The sequence below is a fragment of the Martes martes genome (assembly GCF_963455335.1).
Source record: "Martes martes genome assembly, chromosome: 10".
Lineage (NCBI taxonomy): Eukaryota > Metazoa > Chordata > Mammalia > Carnivora > Mustelidae > Martes > Martes martes.
The window spans coordinates 99030912-99046029 of NC_137898.1; the positions used below are offsets into that span (position 1 = coordinate 99030912).

Here is a 15118-nt window from a genome sequence, read left to right on the forward strand (position 1 = left end):
CCTCAGTCAGGGAGAACCGTCTCTCTGGAGACTGGCAGGCAGCCAAGAACTGCTGACTGGACGGCATACAGGAATGAAACCTGTTTCCCATCTCTGAAAAGGCTGAATTTACAGACCAAGGGATGTCACCTGGTCACCACCTTTGTCACGGTGGTAAAGCCACAATGAGAGCCCAGACTGCCCGACTCCCCAGTCAGCTCAGTTCCAGCTGGGAGATGCTGATTGATAAACCCTCTGGAACGAGCAGTTCCCTTACTGGTGGGGGCTGAGTTTTCAATAACAACCTATTATCTATGTGTCTTCTCTGGTCTCTGAGCCCCATCAGCTGGCAAGGGCATCACCAGTCACCCGAGGCTGCAGGGCCCCCCACCTGGGTGGACCTGGCTGGCCAGCCTTCCAAGTACAGTCCGTGCGCCCCGTCCCGAAAGCCCGGCCGAGCCAGGAAGACTCACGGCAGTTTCTCTCGTCGCTCATGTCACCGCAGTCATTGTCAAAGTCACACCACCAAATGCTGTTGATACAGTTCCCGTTGCTGCAACGATACTGGTTCCGGAGACAGGTGTTCTCTGGACAGCGGGGACGGGCAGAGGAGGAAACGAGACCCATATTATTCTTGCAGCCAGATCACAAGACTTTCACTTTTCACTGAGTTTCCATTTCTCTTCCTCAAATACCATGCCTTACACGGTAAAGAAGAAAATGGTGCCAAGCACACCTGCACAAGGGAGCGTACGACAGAGACCTCCTCCTTTCCTCTCTTAATTATAACTAAAGGACAAGAGGCCAGCTGGATCGGTGTTGGGGGTGTTTATAATGGTGATAACGGCAATGGTGCCAGTTAGGTCCAATGGGTCGATACCAAACATCGCCGTCATAAAACACTAATTATACAAGGAACTGCTTAAGGGGCTCTTGTCTACACAGTACGAAAACATACATGTTCCATAGATCTGTACCTATACATATTTTTGTATATACAACCATTATGTCCATATATATTCCATTTTTCAGCCAAGTAGATAACAAAGGATACATAACACTCTGAGGATGTTTTTCCACTCATGACATATAGGAAAAAAAAAATGCATTGTTTAGTAAACCAAGACAAGAACACATAGGAAGGCTGGCCTCTTGTTTGGGTCACCAAAAGTATTCTGAAAGAAAATATTAAAAAGCTTTTCTCTAACTTAATTGTTAACACTTTTTCTTCATGAATAGCTTTAAGATGGTGTCTGGAGCCTGAAAGAGACTCTCCTGTGTCTACGAAAGGAAGGGTCAGCCTTTCTCCATGTGTATTTCTTACAGGAAAAGGGACCACAGGGCTCCTTTGTGTGCCCACCCCCCTAGGACTAAGAGGCTTCTGTGAGGAGGGAAGTTGTGATTCCAAAGACAATGTAACTGTGAGAACTAAAAAAAAAGTGGGGGTGTGGGTGCTTCCTGGCAGGGCCCCCCTTCACCTCACTCACAGTAACGCCAGGCTGGGAACATAAATCAGACAGGAAAGAAAGATCGAGACAGGTTCTGAGGAAAAATTTTAGAATCCATGTATTTAAATTCAAAGGAAGAGTGGATGAGGCTGCTACGGCCACTTGGTCACAGCGTGAGGTGAAGCCTCAGAGTCTGTAACACCGTTCCCAATGTTCTGGACGTTTCCAGGCTGGCGCTGCATGAGCCTCGGTGAGCTTGTAGAGTCCCACCAGTCCTTTCTCCAAGTCGGGTTTGGTCCCAGCTTACAGGAAGCAAGGACAAGGGATGGGTGAGGAGACAAAAGGGGGACATCGAGGAAGGCCTGTCATCTGACAGGAAAACCAAAAGCACAGTTATCGTGTTTATAAAAACCACGCAGGGCTGTTCCCGATGAGGACTGAGGAGCACAGGCCTCAGAATCCGGACCGGGATGTCTCTTTAAGTATCTAGTGGATTCGATTTTTACCGAAGGCATTTCAATCCCCCAAACCCACGGGGAACAGAGAGGGGAACAGAGAGCACTCAGAGAGGGGAGGGAGGACGGGGAGGAGGCCAGTGGGCGGAAAAGATGACTGGGACCCACCTTCTTTGAGGCAGGTGTCGTTCTCCCTCTGGTAGCCTTGAGGGCACTCACACATCAGGTCCCCGGATGGGAGGACGCTGCTGGTCACGCCCTCTGGACACCGGCAGCTTTTACTATTGTTGGCCTTGGGCAGGCACAGCAGGCTGCACGGCCTGGACACGCAGGCATTGGTTCCTGGGGAGAAGACAAACAGCGGCCGCATTCAGGTTAATCAGGACCGGAGAGACCCCGGACGGGGGGCTGAAATCCAAGACCACCCCTTCCTTTTACAGACCGGACAGCGTGAACAAAGCTCGGAAAGACAAAAGGAATGTGGCGGCCACCTCTAGTCAGAGCCCAGATAGAGGCCACGCAGGGTCTCTGGCCCATCAGGCTGCCCTGGAACCAGGCCAGGCATCAGTCGCGAGTCCTGGGAATTCGGAACTGGGCTAGCGAGGAACAACAGTCAATGGGGAGCTGGAGCTGGGAAAAAGGTCCCAGAGTGTGGCTGTCAAAGGGGATGCAGGGTAAAGCCGAGCAGAAACAGACTCAAGAGAGGGAGTCAAGGGTGCCTGGGTGGCTCAGTGGGTTAAGCTCTGCCTTCAGCTCAGGTCATGATCCCAGGGTCCTGGGATCGAGCCCCACATCGGGCTCTCTGCTCAGCGGGGAGCCTGCTTCTCCCTCTCTCTCTCTGCCTGCCTCTCTGCCTACTTGTGATCTCTGTCAAATAAATAAATTTTAAAAATCTTGAAAAAAAAAAAAAAGAGGGAATCGAGAGAACACAGCAGACTTCTGGAGGTGAGGAAAAGGATAACACCGGGGCCCCCAGGGGGAGAGGGAAAGTGAGACAGAGAAAGGGCAGATTGGCCATTCCCAGCACCAGGTCCCATCAGGCTCACCTGTGTTTTCCATCTCTGAGTTCCTTACAATCCCCCTTTATGTTTTCATTAGCCCATCTGACTTGAGTTAGCGTGAGTGGGGTTCTGCTCCTAGGACCCCACAGCCCTTAATTTGGAGCCATCCACCTGAGTCATGATGGGGCCCCGGACAAACATCTGGGTCTCTGCCTCTCGCTTCCTCAGTGCCCAAGCGCAGCCACCGAGCTGAACGAAGACCCAGCCACAGGGCCCTCATCAGCCTTCACACTGTGAGCCACAAAATAAACCCACACGAAGACTAGTAAATGCAGACCTGTCCTTATTTCTAATCGTGTCTCTGGTTCGGCTTTCCAAAGAAAGGGCCGGATACAAGTCCATAAAATCCTTCACTGTAGTCTGGAGAGAGAACCTCTGTGGACGAACAGTGATGAAAAAGGTATTTTCCTACCCCCACACCTTTCTCGAAGGAGGGGACGGGATACATAAACCGTTTTGTCACAGCTGGACACATGATGTGACTACTGAGCACCATAAACGCCACATCAACCACAAAATGTATGCTTGTTCTTTTGGCTGTGACGATTCATCATCAAAATTGGGGAAAATAAACATAAATACTTTGCTAAAACTCAACTGATAATGTTTTGCCATCTCATGGACAGAGAAACCCCCAGCTTTCCCCCCAAGTCACATCCAAGCCACCTGCTTCCAACCAGCCAAGATTTTAGCTGTGTCATACTTGCGCTGAGATGCAGGTTGGAAAACAGGGTTCATTAATGACAATCAGTATTGATATGGGTGACGATACCTGCAGTAGCTCTGGATGGGCTGGCACTTCATCAGAGTTTAACTGGCATACACATAAACTAAAAATTGCAGGGGCACCTGGGTGACTCAGTGGGTTAAGCGTCTGACTCTTGACTGGGGCCCAGGTCACGACTTCGGGGTGGTGAGATCGAGGCCCGCATCAGGCTCTGCTCAGCACAGAGTCTGCTGGGGATTCTTTCTCTCTCCCTCTGCCCCCCGTCCAGCTTATGCATGTGCACACCCACACACGCTCTCTCTCTTTAAAATAAATAAAATCTTATAAAAAATTAAAATAAAAACGGCAGTGATGCAGCAACAGTGTTGTTTCAATGCTAAAGACCAGAGAGTATGAAGAATTCCCAAAGACATAAAGTACACACACCCACAGACAAGAATCCGTACGAGGAAACATTCAGAAGTTTCTACAAATAATTCTGCCCGCTCTAAGGGTAGAGTTACCATAGCAGAATAACCCACTGATGAGAGCAGATACGCCAGGCATCAATTCACCCCGATCTGGTCCATGGGCAGAGGCTGTTCCTTTCTCAGAAGACACATGCCCTAGGCTACGGGGGAGAACACAGAGCTGTCGCTAATGGAAAACAATTCCAAAAGGATTTGGAACGTGTTCTGTGTATTCAAAGGACTACATATCATTTAATGTTCCAAGAAACCGAACAATAACAGAGTATCTGAAAAATACTCGGGGACAGGATGACAATTTCACATGGGGCTAGGTCTGTAAAATAGCAAGACTAACATTTTCACGTGGGGAGCAAATGTTCCCACCCAAAGAAGCAAAAGCTACGAGCACGGAACCCCAAACGGGCTGCGGCATTTCAGGAGGCTGGTCTAGCAGAGGTGTATACAGTCTGAGAGGCTATAACCAGGGGCAAACCCCAGACCGAGCAGACCGAGTCATGGACCCCAGGAGGTAGGCAGGGCAGGCGTTTATGGGGTGCTACAAAGCCACAGAGAACCCGGGCAAGCATGGAAGGAGCAGTCAGCAAAATTCCACCAGAACACAGCCACACACTCTTCATACAGGATGCTCCAGTCCCGTGTGGGCAAGGTGGGCAGATGTGAAGAGTGGACAAGTGACAGTCGTCACCTCCAAAGACATCCCCTTTGAAGATCAAACAGCCGCACGATGTCTTCATGGGGCAGATTCAGAACACACTCAGATTTCCTTTTGGAAAATTCCTCCAGAACCCGTTAAGGAGACAGAAATGGTGCTACCTTGCTTAACTATCTCTACGCTTGAGAATTATCAAGCTCAAATCCACCTCACTGAGAATTTGCCATCACTGTAGGTATTTAAAAGCCGTGGCTTATTGCCGAGTCTGAAGGACAATTCCCGGAGCTCCAAAATATTTTCATTCATTGCAACACCCCCTGGATATATCGACAGATTTGCAAAGGAAGCTCTTTAAAGAAAAAGCACTCTTTATGAAGAACAGATCCCAGTGACCCTGCATAAAAATCCAGCAGACATAAAGATTAAGAGAGGAGTCTGTTTATAAACAAGTAACCCAATGGACAAATGTTCCAGGTGAACAAAATTTCTATCACAAACAAGAATCCATCAGAATCTAGTACTTCTGCATCACTGTCATATGCCAGGGCGCGGCTGCTTCTGACAAAGGGAGCAGAGCCCAACGGTTTTCTCGAAGTCCAGCTCAAAAGTCCATTAGGCAACGGTTCAAATTCTTACCACTTACTAAACGTGTGATGTAGAAACGTGAACCTGACTTTCACGTCCTCACCTAAAAAAATGGAACTGTTTTCAGTACACATGGATTTTGGGAAGATGAATGGAGGTTATTTGAGCCCACAAAGTGCATCGGTATGGGGCTTATGACACAGTGATCCCTTAATAAACGTAGGTTGTTATGTGCATTATTATAGTACATGTGATTAATGGGCAGTCTTGTATGTGTTGAGGAGACAACACAAATAATATAGGGGCACCTGGGCACCTGGGCGGCTCAGTCATTAAGCGTCTGCCTTTGGCTCAGGTCATGATCCCAGGGTCCTGGGATTGAGCCCCGCATCAGGCTCTCTGCTCGGAGGGAAGCCTGCTTCTCCCTCTCCCACTCCCCCTGCTTATGTTCCCTCTCTCACTGTGTCTCTCTCTGCCAAATAAATAAATCTTTAAAAAAAATTTAAAAATTCAAAAAAACAACAACAACAAACAGGCACCTCCTCCAAGAAGAATGTGACTCCTTGGTTTAGTGGCAGAACTGGAAAAAAGGCGCCACTCCTGAACTAGCGAGGGACCTTTGAGAAAGCTCGTTCGCCTCTGAGATGCCATTCCCGATCTGTGAACCATGGGTGGTGATACCAGCCCAGCCCACATCACAGGTCTGGTGCAAAGACAGAACACTAAGACAGACTTACATTTCGAACATTCTTTACCGTTTCACAAGGGTGTTCTCAATGCTATCTTCACTGTCCCCCCAAAATAACAATGCTATCTGTAACCCTATTCTCTCCCTTTGTCAATCTTCTCCTAGCACAGCGCCAGCCAAAACCCACAAAACAACATCAACATTCTAGTGTCAAACAGGAAACCCAGCAGCTGGTCAGTCAATAAAGGCGAGTCAGCCGACCCCAGGATGCTATTTAATCCCACTGCGATAAACAGGGTGCTTCTTAAAGGGACCACTCTTCCCGGACCATCCTGCTCTCTGTCTTGCAGAGCCAACGGTGTGGGGAGCACACGGAGGGAGAGGGCAGGAAGCGAGGCAGGAGGCTTTCTGTGGTACAGTCTCGGTCTCCAGGACCAGCGAGCGGGTCACAAGGCTTGGAGAAGCTCTCGAAGCCTCACCCAGCAAGCTTTAAGACAGCTCCTGTCTGCACCCACTGGCAACCCCTCCCTTTTCATGACCTCTTTCAACAAATGCGGAGCCCTACTCAGTGCTAGGCAGCGGCCAAACTGTTAGAGGGAAAAAAAGAAAAAAAAAAAAAGACACATCTCCTTCTTTGTGGGGTTTAAGAGTTTCGGGCGGGGACACGAATCCATGCGTCATATGACGACGCCTCACATTAGAAGGGAGGTGGGTGCTCAGTGAGCCACAGGACATCGGGGCGAGCAGAGGGTGTGATGGGACCCCGGTCGGGAGGCAGCAACTGGCATCAGACTCCGCACAGCACGGCTCCCTGTGAGGTTGCCAAATGGGGAGTTAGTGCACGCTGGGACTCTCCAGGTGCAGAAGCTACGCCACCAACCAGTCAGGGGCCAAAGGCAGGAGGAGGGTGTAATTACCCACCAAGGATCACACTCTAGGCAGGCGAAAACATGCTGTCTTCCAGCTGTTTGTGTACGATTAGAAAAGAAATTAAGATGTCATTAGGCAGAAATTAAATAATGGGCATGTTGTCGTGACGAGAAAGACGCAGGCTGCCAGCTCCCGCCTCAGCAGAGATTGCCCACACCCAGCCCCTTCCCGGAGCCCAGCACGCGAAGGAGATGACGCTGGCGATGCAGCCTTACCAGTCATCTTGCCCTTGTAGAAAATCTTCATGTCCATCAGCCCCGTGAGCTGACTCGCGAGAACCGCCATCTGGGAGCCGCTGTATTTGGAAGCTCGGAAGATGCTGAGCTGCGACCAGTCATCCCAGTAGATCTCATTCTAGAAAGAAAACCCTTGCTCATCAGTCCAGCTCCTGGGTCTCCGATCCTGGGCCCTCAGGATGAACAAGGGCTCCCTCATACAGAGGACACCTAACATGCAGTGGTGAGTGATCAGCCCGACCGAGATTTTCACCGAAATGCAAGACAGTGGATTTTTCCAGACCTCACCCAAGAGCCATGATGAAGGAACGGCCCAGACGGCCCAAAAGAAACTATCTAAGCAGCATAGAGTTTGACCACAGGCCAACCCTTCAGTTCGAAATCTGCTTCCCAGTGGCAGGAAAAACCAATCATTCTGTTCTCTAGAGTCAAAGCAGCAGTGGCAGGCCACACGGGTGGGACGGAGCCCATCGGAGCCCATCAGGACACGAGCTGAGCAAGAGATAAGGACACTGAGCCCAAACTGTCAGCACTTGGGGGCAAATGGGGACTTTTCTATGAAACAACCTCAACTTTTAACCTTCTGAACTGGGAACAGGGAGCCGCCCAGATGCCTGACAACTCTGTCTGACATCCACAGGAGAGCTAACAGCAACAGCCTCAAAGTCAGAAAGGAGCTGATTTTCTCGAAGTCAGTTAGACAAGCAGCTCTGCAAAAACCCACGGGCAGCTCTTCCCCCGCTCTACCAGACTGCCCGAAGCTGGGAGCAAAGGTGGCCCCACCTTAAAGACAGCAATGGCGTAGGGGTGGGGGAGGTTGTCCAGGATGATGGAGCGCTGCTGGCCGTCAAAAGTGATCCGCTCGATACAGTCCAGGTAGGCGTCTGTCCAGTAGACCCACTGGTCATCCACAGAGATGCCGTTGGGCCACTTCACATCCTCTGACACGAGACGATGGACAGCCGAGCCGTCCATGTTGCTCCGATAGATTCCCGGCTTCAGGTCTCCCCAGTCGGTCCAGAACATCACCCTGGTCAGAACCGGGGAAGAATGTCCATCACATTCGACCTAGGGAGTCAAATGCTACGCCAGGAGGTAAGAAGCCTCTAGAACCGTATGGCCAGTTAGGTCAGCAGTATGATTATTGTAAGCGGTAATTACAATACTTAACACCACCGTATTTCTAGATCCTGAAATTCCTCTGCTGTAATTTATCCACAGATATAATCAAGTTACGTGAAGACAACGTACCACGACATTCATCGCAGCACTGTTCACACCAGCAAAAAAATGACACTGGTGTTAATGTGTGTTTAAACACACACACACTTTTAGGGGGATATATGTGTATACACGCCAACATGTTAATCTAGGAGAAAATGAAACACGATGGTACGTACAAAAGAATATTTTGATGCCTGAAAATCTCCATGTTTCCAGGTTTGCTCACACAAAAAGGTCATCTTCAACCCACGTTAAATGTTTTGAAACAGAACAGTCCATATCTACATTTCTATCTGATGCCTGAGTGTGTGTGTGTGTGTGTGTGTGTCCCTGTGTCTTAAGGCTATGTGCTTGCACATGGGGAAAAAAGAATTCTGAGTGATAAACAAGAAACTACTAACCAAGACTAGCCCTAGGAAGTGTGAGGAAAAAGGATTAAGAGTGAAAAAGGAGGAAAAAAATATTTTTCATTTCATAACCTTCTGTTCTCTTATAATTTTTAATGAAGTACATATATATATATTTTCTTTAAAAAAAAAAAAAAAGATCTTGGGGGGGCGCCTGGGTGGCTCAGTGGGTTAAGTCTCTGCCTTCGGCTCGGGTCATGATCCCAGGGTCCTGGGATCGAGCCCCGCATTGGGCTCTCTGCTCAGCAGGGAGCCTGCTTCCTCCTCTCTCTCTGCCTGCCTCTCTGCCTGCTTGTGATCTCTGTCTGTCAAATAAATAAATAAAAGATGTTTTAAAAAAATAAAAAATAAATAAATAAAAATTTAAAAAAAGATCTAATTCTCTATCATAAATACTAGAAGGATAGAAAGCCTAACTCAGAATTCCCTTTCAGTTATGTTTCCTTCAGTTAAGAATTAACAAAAAGCACCCTTGCACTTCCCAGGTGCATACAAATCGCTAGTAAGAAAACCACCCAAGCGGGGGCAGTGGGGGGGGTGGGCAGGGGTGCGGGCGGGGAGGAGATGGAAGGGATCACATGTTTGCATCATGCGCCAAACTCGAGATGAAGAATCCTTACAATATCCAACCAGGCCCGACTACACTACGTCTGCGGAGAGACTTTCAATAATACCTTTCGTAGGAGAAACACCCCACAGACATGAGACGTGTGGATGTGGAGACTCTGAGGCTTGCTACCAAAACGGGAATGGAGTTAACCGACAAGGTGACTGAGCTCTAGTTTCAAGACTCAAAGTCACCAGACTATTTCAACCGCCATCATCAGAGAACAAGCCTGTGTCCAACAGTCTGCGTTCCCACGAGCATCTGTCCGTTGCGACATCGGCCACATGCTGATTTCTTTGGGGGGGGCCGCACTCACCCGTCTTGGGGCAGGAGGACCAGAGCCCTGGGCCGGTCGAGCACGGAGGCGTTGACGATCGTGAGCCGGAAGTCGCCGTCTGGATTGGCTACCTGACCAAAAAAGGAGGGGGGAGGGGCCGGGGGGAGGCCAGGATGGATCTGAGCTCCTTGAAAGCCCACCTCATGGTTTCCTGCCTCTCCGGCTGCCAGATTCCCCTGCAGGCTCACCTGGGAAACCTGCCCTGACTTCTGGTCAGAAGGAGCCGTTCCCTCCTCGGGCTCCTGTGACAATTCTTACGTGGTCCCACCACAGTGCTGCTGCCCGTGCCCCGGTTCTGGGGGCGCGAGGACAGGTCTGCACAAAGTACTCAGCACATATTCATGACTGAACCCACCTATGTTGCTCCATGCTCCAAAGCCACCAATGGCTCCACGCTGTCCACAAAACAAACACTCAATGTCCCCACCTTCCAATTAAGAATCTCCACGGACTTCTAATTCTCTCTCCTCTATGCTCCGTCTCGTCCACTCCAGCCCCTACAACTTCAGGGAGGCTGGCCTTCTCATGGCTCTCTAAGCCTGACATAGCCCTCCTCGTCCCTCCACTCGCGCCATATCCACTCCCGGGCCTGTCCTCTGCTCCACAATCAAATCGCATCTCTCCTTCAGCACCTCTCTCCTTCAGAAGGCCCCTCCAGGCCCGGCTCCTCAGCTAACTCTTCTGACGAGCCTTCCTCAACGAGTACCTACAGTTCTTGCCGGTGACTCGTCTTACCATTTCACACAAACGGTACCTGCGTCATATGCTGCGAGCATGCGCACACGCACGCTCTCCGGCATCCCTCCAGCACCTGGCAGAGGGCTGACCACACGCAGTCAAAGGAAGGATGGAAACGTGAATAACAAGACCACCAGTGCTCCACTCAGTACATTGTCAGGCACCGTGGGTCTTCTCACTGGCTTCCCTCAACCACACTGTGAGGGGGACACAGATTGTCCCCGGCTCGGAGCCACATCCCGAAGGCCTTTCCGCCCACCTTGTGTAACGCCGCCCCCCTCCGCAGTCACACGGTCACACTGCCCGTTGGAGAGTCTCTCTAGGACTCATCGCTGACACAACCGATGGACGTAGGTCTTCCTCGGTTTGCCTCCTCTACTAACAACTCCTCTGTCTCAGAACAGGAACTTGAGGGTCCCACCTACGTCTGTATCCTCACAGCCTCGAACCCCACCTGGCAGGCACCATGCAAGAAAGAGCCCCCCTCCAACCACGGTGTGGATCAATGAACTTCTGCCTCACAGACTCAGAACTGAAGCTTCAGGGGCTAAGAAACTTGCCCAAGACACTTAAGCTACCGGAATGAAGACTGAACCCAGGTCTGGCCCCCGACTTTGGGGTTCGTCTTTGCGACTTCTCCCGAGAGCGCCTCCGTGCCTCTACTGAGCTTCCCACGTGTAACCTGCAAGCCATGCCTCCCCCTAGTCAGTACAAAGAGGGGTGGACACAGTGTCCCAGGGGCTCAGCAGTGCCTTCCGAGAGGTGAGTGTGCCTATGAGAGCATGACTTTGGTGTTGGAGAGGCCCTTTCTTCCTCTCACGCTGCGTCGGGTCACTAAGGGGCAGATAAATCAAGTGGGAGAATCACAGCACTGTTAGCAGGGCTGTCGTGAGAAATGAATCCCAATAATTCAAGCCAAGGGCTTCCCACCGGGCTTGGCACAAAGTAAGTGCTCGTTGTCATCAATAATCATAATCATGATCATGGTATTGTCTTAATTACTCTAATCAACTCCAATAATACTAGAGCACTGATAATACAGCACTACACTCGTGCTATGGTGTTATGTAATTATCGTCATTGTTACCACCACGCGCCTCGGCTAGCCAAAACAGAACCGTTCGGGGCATCTTAATGAAATCTCTGCTTGATGGGTTCGGGCATCCTGTTCTCGTGTGGGACCCTCAGCATAACGAGCAGGAACTCTGAAACTATCCCCCTTTTCTTCCCTTGCTGGAGGCTCTGCTGGTCCAACCTCTGGAATTCTCCAAGGACTTCCAGAGAAGTCCGATACAGAGGCTCCAAGCCCTGTGCCTAACCTGGCTCGAAGCCTAGGTGCCTCCCCTGCTCGCTTCATTAAGGACAGCATGGGATATACCTACCTCGATCTTTTTAAAGCCAGAGTCCACCCAATAAAGTAACTGGCCGAGGGGTTCAAAAGCCAAGGCTTCTACGGTTTCCAGGCCAGAATTGATGATCACCTCTTGCCCTGTGCTCCCATTCAAACAGAGACGCTAAAGGGGGTTAGAGGGGAGAAAAGACCGTGAGTGTTCGAATGACCTCGTGCCAGCTCAGCCCCGTGGATGGCAACCCGCTACTCCACTGACTGTGACTGGCAAGGCATGAGATGCCTTCTGTCGGTAAGCTTTCCACACGAGCGAAGCCGGTTTTTAATAAAAGCCTTTCCAAGATATATCACGGCTTCCTGTTTTAAGTAGAAGAGCTACACAGAACTTAGTCATTGGCATTACTCTGCGTTATTGTTACGAACGCTGGTTACTGAACGACGCAGTATCCCAATAATGAGGTTGCAGATTACTGAGAAGCCTGAGTCTGTCTGCTTTTGAAATAAAGGAAACCAGGCTCCTGTTATTTTTAAGTTCTTGCATCGGCTCCTCTAGACTGTCCTCCCTGGGGGGGCCCCTGGCCGTCAGGTGCTGTCGCCGGGGACAAGCTATGCTGTACAGTCGCCCACATCCCCCCAAGCCCAGCCCCTCGAAAACCCAGGCACTGTGAAATGTCTGCTAGGTTGGACCTCCAGATAAAACCTGTTGGAATTGCTTCTCTAAAGAGGATTAAATAGGCAATGGATACAGATCAAACAGCTTTCCTTTAAAATGCATGGGCTTGAGTCTATGGCTATCTACCTGGCCCGTGTAGGGATCTTTATAGCTCACTTCTTGGTTCTTGGCTGTGTTTAGAACAGCTGAAGCGGGTCATTACGGGAACTTCCGATAGTCAAGGGTGCCTGTGTCATGGCTCAGGAAGGAGGACACCCCAGAGGCAGCTGGTGACAAGTTATCCTATACTCCTAGTCCTCAAATTTCCCCAGGAGGAAAAGGGAGGCCTTGCTTACAAGCAAGAGGGCAGAGCTGGGGCTCCCTCAGTTCTTCCTACAAGGACAGAGATAGGCAGGCCAAGAAAATACCGAAACACAAGAATACAAAGCTGGCTGGCTCAGTCGTTAAGCGTCTGCCTTCGGCTCACGTCATGATCCCAGAGTCCTGGGATCGAGCCTCGCATCCAGCTCCTTGCCCAGCAAGAAGCCGGCTTCTCCCTCTCCCGCTCCCCGTGCTTGTGTTCCCTTCTCTTGTCAAATAAATAAATGAAATCTTGAAAAAAAAAAAAAAAAAAAAAGCAAAGTTTCATCCATTGGCCCTGAGAGGAGTTACAACTTAGAACTTCTAATATCCATTTCCTTAGGCCGTCCTGAAGGAAGCTTACTGGGATTGGGCGGTCACAAGGCACCACCCCCACAAGCAGACCGAGGGTTGACGCACCTGGATGGTGTCCAAGGCCAGGTCGGACCAGTATAAGCAGTTGCGCTCGTAGTCGAAGTCCAGGGCCACTGCAGCCCGCAGCCCCGTGAGAGGCAACTGCTCTGTGGCTCCCGAGGCCAGGTCATAGCGGTGGATGGACTTCCGCATGGCGTACAGGATAAACTCGTTCTCCTCTGCACAGACACAGACAAACAACAGAGAGGGTGGACACAGCGGGTGCTGAGGAGGTCCTAGCACGTCTGACCCCTTTTCTGCTCACCCATACACCTCAGAGCCAAGGACACATGGTGCAGATTAAGTGGGAGAACACAGGACTCGAGATTAGAAGGTGTGAAAAATGGAATCCCATTTCCACCTAGAGGGGCGAGTTACTTCGACTCCTGTAAATCTGTTTTCTCCTCTGCAAACTGTCTTACTTGTTTCATATATGTGTGTATATATATATATATATATATATATATATATTTTTTTTTTTTTTTTTTTTTTTTAAATTGAGAGGCCCCAGTCATGCTCCAACATCCACGCTTCGGAGCCTGGCCCGGAGGTCTTTAGAGTTGCACATGACAAAATAATTACCCCACTCAGCATGTTCTCCCTCGTCACATGACTGTGTCACATGGCACCATAATCATGTTGAGGAGAGACCCTTCATCACGGAAGACTTGTAGCTAATCTGCTCGCTCACCCATCCAACATTATTCACAATGACACAGAGCAGTTACATCAACCTATTACAGTTTCGACACAGTAATAATACATTCATTCCTGAATACTTAACAAACTGCTTCCAACATAATCATCTCAAAGGTTCTGTTTCTTCCTAACAAACACTACACAATGTCTGTACTATGCACCAGGCGTTGTTTCACTGGTGTAATGACTGCGTCGTGGAAGGACCACGATGAACTCCGTTTTACAAATGAGAAAACGGAGAGGTGCACGCACTCGAGGTCACACAACTAGTAAGTGGCAGGACCAAGGCTTGAACCCAGGCAGTCTGGATCCAGAACCTGTGTTTCACCCCCTACACAAGGCTGCTTCTTGCGATGTCGAGGCTAACGCTGACGCAGAAATAGTGGCTCTGAGTGCTTAAGAAGGCTTACTTTTTTTTTTTTTTTAAGATTTTATTTATTTCACAGAAGGAGACAGTGAGAGAGCGAGTACAAGCAGGGAGAGCGGGAGAGGGAGAAGGGGAAGCAGGCTTCCTGCTGAGCAAGGAGCCCGATGCGGGGCTCGATCCCAGGACCTCAGGATCAAGACCTGAGCTGAAGGCAGACGCTCAACAACTGAGCCGCCCAGGTGCCCCGGAAGAGTTACTTGTGTCAGACAAGTAACAGGAAGACGTGGTGCTCCCTCTCTTCCACTTTAGGGAACAGCATGGAAAACATTCCGAGGCCTTACTCTGTCTCCACGGCAACGGAGAGGCACAACACACCCACATCCATGTCTGTGTTAACCATGTTCACAGAAGGCTGCTTATGGGACCTGAAGCCCCCGCTGCACGCCTGCCCGGTGGCCGTTTCTCTCTTGCTCCTTCATTCCCTTCATTCAGGGGGTTCACGCACGCTAGCTACCCACGTTACAAGGGCTCCCACACAGATGATGCACCGCAATGATACACGGACCTACAATTTTTAGTAAAGGTACGTTTGCCATCTTTCCCTTTGGTCTCTCTGCACTTCAGAAGTGTCTAAGCCTCCACCGCATGGTAACCGCTCTCTTCTTCTGGTTTTTAGGAAGAGCTTCCCACCGTACTTCCCAGAGAAGGGGATCGTTAAGGTGAAACCTAACAAA

General features: G+C 50.0%; 1 protein-coding gene across 1 annotated transcript in view; it reads right to left on the reverse strand.

Annotated features, from left to right (window-relative positions):
• The window catches only part of SORL1 (sortilin related receptor 1), a 147618-nt gene that overhangs the window by 50011 nt on the left and 82489 nt on the right, over positions 1-15118 (reverse strand). The window contains exons 17-23 of the mRNA XM_080817047.1: positions 13325-13497; positions 11927-12058; positions 9786-9877; positions 8015-8261; positions 7211-7349; positions 2051-2224; positions 453-566 (exon numbers count right to left, since the gene is read on the reverse strand). Of these exons, the coding sequence (XP_080673173.1) occupies positions 453-566; positions 2051-2224; positions 7211-7349; positions 8015-8261; positions 9786-9877; positions 11927-12058; positions 13325-13497 (1071 nt within the window). The remainder of the gene's footprint in view (positions 1-452; positions 567-2050; positions 2225-7210; positions 7350-8014; positions 8262-9785; positions 9878-11926; positions 12059-13324; positions 13498-15118) is intronic.